This window comes from Capsicum annuum, chromosome 1, assembly GCF_002878395.1.
Source record: "Capsicum annuum cultivar UCD-10X-F1 chromosome 1, UCD10Xv1.1, whole genome shotgun sequence".
Lineage (NCBI taxonomy): Eukaryota > Viridiplantae > Streptophyta > Magnoliopsida > Solanales > Solanaceae > Capsicum > Capsicum annuum.
Window position 1 is genome coordinate 17,137,905 of NC_061111.1, and position 8,345 is coordinate 17,146,249.

General features: G+C 35.2%; 2 protein-coding genes across 2 annotated transcripts; one reads left to right on the top strand and one right to left on the bottom strand.

The window, feature by feature from the left end:
* Positions 1 to 2,840: 2,840 nt before the first annotated feature.
* LOC124897246 lies at positions 2,841 to 3,922 on the top strand. The gene is made up of 2 exons (XM_047410044.1): positions 2,841 to 3,001; positions 3,727 to 3,922. The coding sequence occupies exons 1-2, from the start codon at positions 2,841 to 2,843 to the stop codon at positions 3,920 to 3,922; spliced, it is 357 nt and encodes a 118-aa protein (XP_047266000.1).
* Positions 3,923 to 7,070: 3,148 nt separating this feature from the next.
* LOC107867886 lies at positions 7,071 to 7,547 on the bottom strand. The gene has a single exon (XM_047410056.1). It carries the CDS (start codon positions 7,545 to 7,547, stop codon positions 7,071 to 7,073), a length of 477 nt encoding a protein of 158 aa, XP_047266012.1.
* Positions 7,548 to 8,345: the final 798 nt, after the last annotated feature.

Here is an 8,345-nt window from a genome sequence, read left to right on the forward strand (position 1 = left end):
TCATTAGTAGCTAACAAGATGTCATCAACATATAAGACTAACATAATAAACTTACTCCTACTGACCTTCAGATATATACACCGATCAACAGTGTTTTCTTTAAATCCAAAGGTGACAATCGTTTTATTAAACTTAAGATACTATTATCGGGAAGCTTGCTTAAGTCCGTATATTGACTTCTTAAGTTTACACACCATGTGTTCCTTTCCTTTAATAGAAAATCCCTCAGGTTGATCCATATAAACTTCTTCCTCCAAATTTCCATTCAGAAAGGCTGTTTTCACATCCATTTGATGTAGCTCTAAGTCATAATGAGCTACCAAGGCCATTATAATTTTGAGTGAATCTTTTCTAGAGATAGGTGAAAACGTCTCTTTATAGTCAATGTCATCCTTTTGAGTGAAACCTTTGGCAGCAAGTCTGGCCTTGTGACGTTCGATGTTACCAGTTGAGTCACGTTTGGTCTTAAAGACCCATTTACACCCAACTCTTTTGCAACCTTTTGATAATTCAACAAGGTCCCAAACTTTATTCTGCTCCATATATTTTAATTTATCTTGTATAGTATTTATCCATTTATCAGAATTGTTTCTTTCAATGGCTTGTGAAAATAAAACTGGATCATCATCAATTCCCAAGTCAGTTTCTGACTCATGTAGATATACCAAATAATCATCAAAAATAGTAGATCTTCTTTGTCTTTGAGATCTTCTTGATGCTACTTCTTGTGGTTCATCTACTACAGGTTCATTGATTATGGCTTCGTTAGGAACATTAATTTGTTGTTCTTGTTGATTACTTTGTTGTGCAACAACTTTAGGAACAACAAATTTAAAAGAAGTACAGGGTAGAGGAATTCGCATCCTAACTTCTTTAATTTCCACATTACGTGGTCTTCACTCCCACTAACTTTGTCATTCTCAATGAACCTAGCATTTCCAGTTTCAACTATTCTCGTACTATGATTAGGACAATAAAATTTATACCCCTTTGATTTTTCTGGATAACCAATGAAGAAACCACTGATTGTTCTTGAATCCATTTTCTTTTCTTGTGGATTGTACATTCTAACTTCTGTCGGGCAACCCCAAACATGCAGGTGCCTTAAACTAAGTTTCCTACCAGTACATAATTCAAAAGGTGTCTTTGGAACTGCTTTACTAGGAACCTTATTTAGCAAGTAAACGACAGTCCTTAAAGCATACATCCATAAAGAAGGAGGTAAAGATGAATTACTTAACATACTCCTAACCATATCGATTAATGCACGATTATGCCTTAACATACTTCTAACCATATCGATTATGCACGATTTTGTTATGGTGTGCCAGTCATTGTGTATTGAGCACATATGCCATGCTTTTCAGCGAATTTAGCAAATAAACCTGGGTGTTGTCCACTTTCATCATATCTTCCATAATATTCACCACCTCTATCAGACCTGATTATTTTCACCTTTCTATCTAGTGGTCTTTCAACCTCAGTAATAAATACCTCTAAGGCATTAATCGGTTGAGATTTTTCAAGCAACAAATAGATATATCTATAACGTGAAAAGTCATCAATAAAAGTTATAAAATATTTTTCTTTATTGAAATATGTGATATCAAAAGGACCATATATATCGGTGTGTATAATTTCAAGAAGATGCGTGCTTCTTGTGGATCCTTTTTTGTGTGTCTTGTTTGTTTTCCTTGAATACAATCTACACAAATGTTAAGGTCAGTAAAATCTAAATCTGAAAGAATTTCATTCTTAACTAATCTTTCCTGTCTTTCTTTAGATATGTGGCCTAAACGTTTATGCCACAAGTAAGCAGATTGTTCATTCACCAAAATTCATTTGCTTCCAACATTATGATGCGGAGTTAAGAGTGTCTTGGCAAACAGATTATCAAGATTTAATTTGTATAATTTATCACAAAGAGTACCAGTACAAATGAGATAATCATGTTTAAACAAACTAAAACATCCATTACCAAAATTAAAGGAATATCCAGTCTTATCTAACTTAGACAAAGAAACTAAATTTCTCAAAAGAGAAGAAACGTAATAAGTTTAAACTAAACCTAAGTGATGCCTAATATCAAGAATCAGACGAAAGTCCCGACAGCTTCAACTGGAGCCTTCACTCAATTCCCCGTGTAAATAAATCTTTCATTCTTTTTTATGGTTTGGATAGTAAGGAATCCCTGCATAGTATTAGAAACATGAACAGTACAACCAGAGTCAATCCACCAAGTATTATAAGGAACTTCAGTTAAATTTGATTCGAGACATGTGAAAACACAAGGCTTACCTTTCTTCTCAAACCATGCCTTATGTTTCAGGCAATCTTTTTAAAAGTGTTTAGATTTTCCACAGAAATAACACTTTCCATTCTTGTTTCCTTTCTTACGTACTTGAGATAAGGACTCGTTAACATTAAGTTGTTTTTGTTGTCCCTTACCATGCTTCTTTCCTTTCTATGTTCCTTAATTCTTCAACCTTGTTTTCTCTTGAACTAGAATACCATGTAATTTATGCACATTCCATTTATCTTTCATGGTGTTGTTAGGTTGTGGAGTCTGATTAATATGTGACGTACTGTTATATATTAATGTTTCATTTATTCTCATTTCTCTGTGTAACTGTACATACTCTGAGTTATTAATATAAATAGCTTATTTGCCATGGTGTTTACTCACGGTTGTTACCACTTAATTCATTCTCACTTATCTCTCTCTCAAGAACTTTCTCTTTAGTATTTCTTTATCCTCTCCATAGATTTAAAGTGTGTGCATGCAAATCAACCGTAACAACTGGTATCAGATCTTGGGAGATTCATCACGATCATTGAAGATGGAAGGATTAAAGTTTGGAATCGAAAAGTTTGATAGATCCAATTTTGATTTTTGGAAGATGCAGATCGAGGACTATCTATACCAGAAAGATCTTCACGAACCCTTAACTGGGGTGAAGCCGGAGTCCATGACAGAGGAGAAGTGGAAGCTCAAGGATCGGTAGGCTCTAGGGCTGATCCGGTTAACTTTGTTGAGAAATGTGGAGTTCAACATCATCAAGGAGAAAACCACATCTGATCTGTTAAAGGTACTATCAAATATGTACAAAAAACTATCTGCAATGAACAAGGTATATTTGATGCATAGATTTTTCAATTTACAGATGTCTGAGAATGGATCTGTTGCTGATCATATAAATGAGTTCAATATGATTGTTAGTCAACTGTGTTCTATGGATATTAATTTTGAAGATGAAATTAAAACATTGATTTTGATGTCATCTCTGCCTGAGTCTTGAGATACTATTGTTGCTGCGATTAGTAGTTCCCGTGGATCTGAAAAACTGAAGTTTGATGAAATCTAAGATGTAGTTCTTAGCGAAAACATTCGCAAATAAGAAATTAGGGAGTCATATGGTAGTGCTCTCAGTGTTGACCAAAGGGGGAGAGACCAATCGAAGGGTCAGAATACACATGGTAGATCAAAATTAAAGAATCATGAAAATCTCCACAAAAATCCTACGTGACATGTTAGAATTATGTAGAGAAAGGACACTTTCGGATAGAGTGCAAGAAACCCAAGAAGAAGAAGAATCAGAAATCTGGAGATGATAATGATTCTGTTAATTCAACAGAAGACATTGGGGATGCCCTAATCCTTAGTGTGGACAGCTCGGTTGAATCCTGAATATTAGATTGTGGTGCATCTTTTCATTTATCTCCAAGAAAGGAATTGTTCCAAAATTTCAAGTCTGAAAATTTTGGAAAAGTGTATCTTGCTGACAATAAGCCGTTGGAGATTAAAGAAAAGGGGGATGTCTGCATAAAAACTCCAGCAGGAAATCAGTGGACATTGGAGGATGTCAGATATATTCCTAGTCTCAAGAAGAATCTGATCTCTGTTGGTCGGTCTGTTGGATAGCACAAGCTACACAACAGATTTTGGAAAAGGTTTGTGGAAGATTGTGAAGGGTGCTATGGTTGTAGCACGTGACACAATATCTAGAACTTTGTACACTACTGCAGGGTGTATAAACATGGCTGTTGTTGCTAAGGGTGTTTCCGGTTCATGTCTATGGCACAACAAACTTGGATACATGAGTGATAAAGAAATAAAGATGCTGGCTGTAAAAAGAGCTTTAGAGGGGCTAAAATTTGTTGATATGGGTCTTTATGAGAGTTGTGTTATGGGTAAACAGAAATGAGTAAGCTTCACAAAATCTGTGAGAGAGCCAAAAAAAGTACGGCTGGAAATGCTCCATACAGATATTTGGGGACCATCTTCTATTTTATTACTTGGTGGATCCAGATTCTATGTCACCTTCATTGATGATTTCAGCAGAAAGGTATGGATTTACTTCTTGAAACATAAGTCAGATGTCTTCGCTACTTTTAATAGGTGGAAAACTGAAGTTGAAAATTAGACTGGATTGAAAATCAAATAACTGAGGTATGATAATGGAGGATAATACGATAAGTCGGAATTTAAACAATTCTGTGCAGCTGGGGGAATCAGATTGATAAGGACAGTTCCCGAGAAGGCAAGGCAGAATGGAGTTGCTGAAAGGATGAACAAATTATTTAATGAGCGTGCAAGGAGCATGAGGATACACTATGGGCTACCTAAGATATTTTGGGCAGATGCTGTGAGCACAGCTGCATACTTGATCAATAGAGGACCATCAGTTCCTCTGGGGTTCAAGATTTTGGAAGAAGTATAGACATTAAAAGAGCTCAATTATTCTCACTTGAGAACTTTTAGTTGTATTGCTTATGTTCATATTGATCCAGAGAAGAGAGATAAGCTTGATACTAAAGCTATAAAGTGCTTCTTTATAGGTTATGGTTCTGATATGTTTGGGTACAGGCTTTGGGATGACAGGAATAAGAAGATCCTAAGACATTATGATGTGACATTTGATAAGAATGTCTTGTACAAGGACAGAGAGCAAAAGGTTCAAAAGACTACAAAGCAAATGGGAGTTGAGCTTGAGTTGTCGAAGAGTACACCAAAAGATATTACAGCAGAAACTCAACAAACTCTAGAGATTGTCGTTGAAGAACCAGATGTGGAATAAGCGACACCTGATCAGGTTGAGAGGAGATCATCTAGGACCATTAGAGCACCAGATAGGTATTCACCATCATTACATTATCTGTTGCTGACTGATGAAGGGGAATTAGAGTTTGTTGTTGAGGCCCTGCAGGTGAAGGATTCAATCAAGTGGGAGCAAACCATAGATGATGAGATGAGTTTACTTGAGAAGAATAACACTTGGATAGTGACTGGGTTACCTGTATGGGAGAGAGCCTTATTGAACAAGTAGGCGTTCAGAATCAAGGCAGAACCAGATGGCAAAAGAAGGTTCAAGGATCAGTTAGTAGTTAAAGGATATTCAGAAAGGAAAGGTATTGATTAGGCTGAAATATTTTCTCATGTTGTGAAATTAATTACTATCCAAATTTTATTAAGTATTATTGCATCGGAGAATTTGCATCTTGAGCAAATGGATGTAAAAACTACGTTTTTACATGGAAATTTGGATAAAGAAATCTCTATGCAGCAATCAGAGGGGATTGTAGTTCCAGGCAAGGAATACATAGTGTCTAAGCTCAACAGGAGCTTGTATGGGCTGAAGCAAGCACCTAGACAGTGGTACAAGAAGTTTGACTTTTTTATGAGCAAGAGTGGCTTTTGTAGGAGTGAAAAGGATCAGTATTGCTACTTTAAGAAATACACTGATTTTTATGTATTTTTACTCTTTTATGTGCATGATATGTTAATTGCAGGATCCAGTATGAAGGAGATAAACTCTCTTAAGTCAAGTCTGTCTTCTGAGTTTGAGATGAAAGATTTAGGTGCATCAAAGTAGATTCTTGGGATAAGGATTTCTCGGGATAGGTCTGATGGCACTTTGAATCTATCCCAAGAGCAGTACGTTGAGAAGGTGCTGGCTAGATTCAGAGTTAATGATACTAAACCTAGGATTACTCCATTGGCAAATCACATAAAATTGTCAAAGGAGCAGTCACCGAAGATAGCTCAGGAGCAGAAACACATGGACTTGTTCCATATGCTTCTGCAGTTGGGAGTCTGATGTAACATGCAGTGGGAGTCGTTAGCAAGTACATGGAAAAACCCCGAGAAAGAGCATTGGAAAGCTGTGAAGTGGCTTCTAAGATATCTGAGAGGTACATCCAGTACTTCACTTTGTATTGGCAATGGTAAGGTGATTCTACAAGGTTTTATTGATGCTGATCTTGGTGGGGATGTGGAATCGAGCAAGATCACTTCCAGATACATTTACACCGTAGGTGGTACAGCAGTGAGTTGGATGTCTAGGCTTCAGAAGTGCATTGCTCTTTCATCTACTAAGGTTGAGTATGTGGTAATAGTTGAAGCTGGAAAGGAGATGATATGGCTGACAGATTATTTGAAAGAACTGGGAAAGAAGCAGTGTGAGAAGATTCTTTACACAGATAGCCAGAGTGTCATACAGTTGGTAAAGAACTCAGTATATCATTTGAATATGAAGAATATTAGAAAATGGTACCATTTCACTCACAGGGCAGTGGAAGAAGGTAATATGTGTTTGGAAAAGATAGAGGGTGCAAAGAATCCAGCAGACATGTTGACAAAATATGTTGATGTTGGTAAACTAAGGTTGTGCAAAACCTTAGTTGGTTTTCTATAGTTGTGTCTACAGATGTTGCGGTGTAGCGAACATATTGATGATGGAGGAATATTGTTTATTTTTTTGAGAATATAATTATTGGATGACAGAATCAGTCTCCAAGTGGGAGAATTGTTAGGTTGTGGAGCCTGATTAATATGTGACGTACTGTTATATATTAATGTCCACGCGTGGAGTTTCTCTGTGTAATTGGACATACTCTGAGTCATTAATATAAATAGCCCATCTGTCGAGGAGTTTACTCACGGGTGTTACCACGTAATTCATTCTCACTTATATATATCTCTCTCTCAAGAACTTTCTCTCTAGTTTTTCTTCATCCTCTCTATAGATTTAGTGTGTGTGCACACAAATCGATCATAACATGTAGTTCATTTAGAAGGGACCATACTCAGACGATAATGAGTTGATAATGAACTGCACAAGGAAATTCTGTTCCACTTCCATTCCCAATGACTTAAGTCTTGCTGCTATGTTTGTCATTTCAATGACATGCTTATGCATAGTATGTGAACCATCAAACTTAATGGTTGTCAAAGTACCCATTAGTGTCCCAGCAAGAGACTTATCAGCAGTTTGGGAAGATTCTTCCACAAGTTTCAGAAGTTCTTTTACACTTTCAGTTTTGAGAAGAGTAGTCTTAATGTTTCCCACAATATTCATTCGCATCAACATTAGGTCTAATCTGTTAGACCGATCCCAATACTTATAATAGGACTTTTCTTCATCACTGCTAGCTTCAGTAATAGCATTTGACTTCTCAAAGTAAAGTGCAACATCAAGATCTAAAACCCCAAGATGAAATTTGATCTGTTCGCACCAATCTAAAAATTTAATTCCATTAAAAGCCATAACAAAGGCAGAGTGCGAATGAAAGTCAAGTGTTCCAAGTAAAACATGCTCATTTATTAATACTTTGAGTTACGAGTTTAAACACATTATCAAATTCAGAAATAATTTACTATCTTGAATGTATATTGATGTTCTCCTTTGGGCGAAACATCAAAATACAACTTTAAACATAATGATGCTTAAAAGTATATTTAACACAAATCAATAATATTTAATGGATAAATTAATAATATTTATTATCTTTGGATAAATAAATAAATTAACGATACATCAAAATTATCTCTTTAATATTTATTGGTCATACCAACAAACAATCAACCTTTGGGAGATCCACAAATGTCTTATAACCAAAATTTTAATTTACCCATAATTGGTACATCATTTATAAGCATCAAAATTAATGGGTAATTAATTTAAATTTAACCTTTATTTTGGAATTAATTTCATAAAGATTCGACCACTTTGGTGATTAACCAATCTTACATATATAATTCCAAGTCACATTAAAAGTAATAAATTTTATTGTTGAATACTACAATATTCTAATAACAAAGAATTGTTTCCATGATATGATAACAAATGTGATTATTATTGACATTAACAGTACTAAATTTTAATGATTTAACACCAATAACAATAACAACAAACATTAATATTCTTATTAATAATAGGCCAAAAGAAATACTGTCTCACGGAAAAAAAAAAAAACATTCTGCTCTCCAAATACAATAACAATAAACATTCATAGCAACATTGAATTAAAAATCCATAGATAGCCTAGTAATTCTTTATCTTTCA

What these genes read in the sequence shown, in the direction of transcription:
- LOC124897246 (XM_047410044.1), top strand. Translation starts at nt 2,841, where the DNA reads ATGGAAGGATTAAAGTTTGGAATCGAAAAGTTTGATAGATCCAATTTT. An exon ending in AAGTGGAAGCTCAAGGATCG is followed by an intron (nt 3,002 to 3,726) that starts GTAGGCTCTAGG and finishes TTTATCTCCAAG; the next exon opens with AAAGGAATTGTTCCAAAATT.
- LOC107867886 (XM_047410056.1), bottom strand. Translation starts at nt 7,547, where the DNA reads ATGGCTTTTAATGGAATTAAATTTTTAGATTGGTGCGAACAGATCAAA.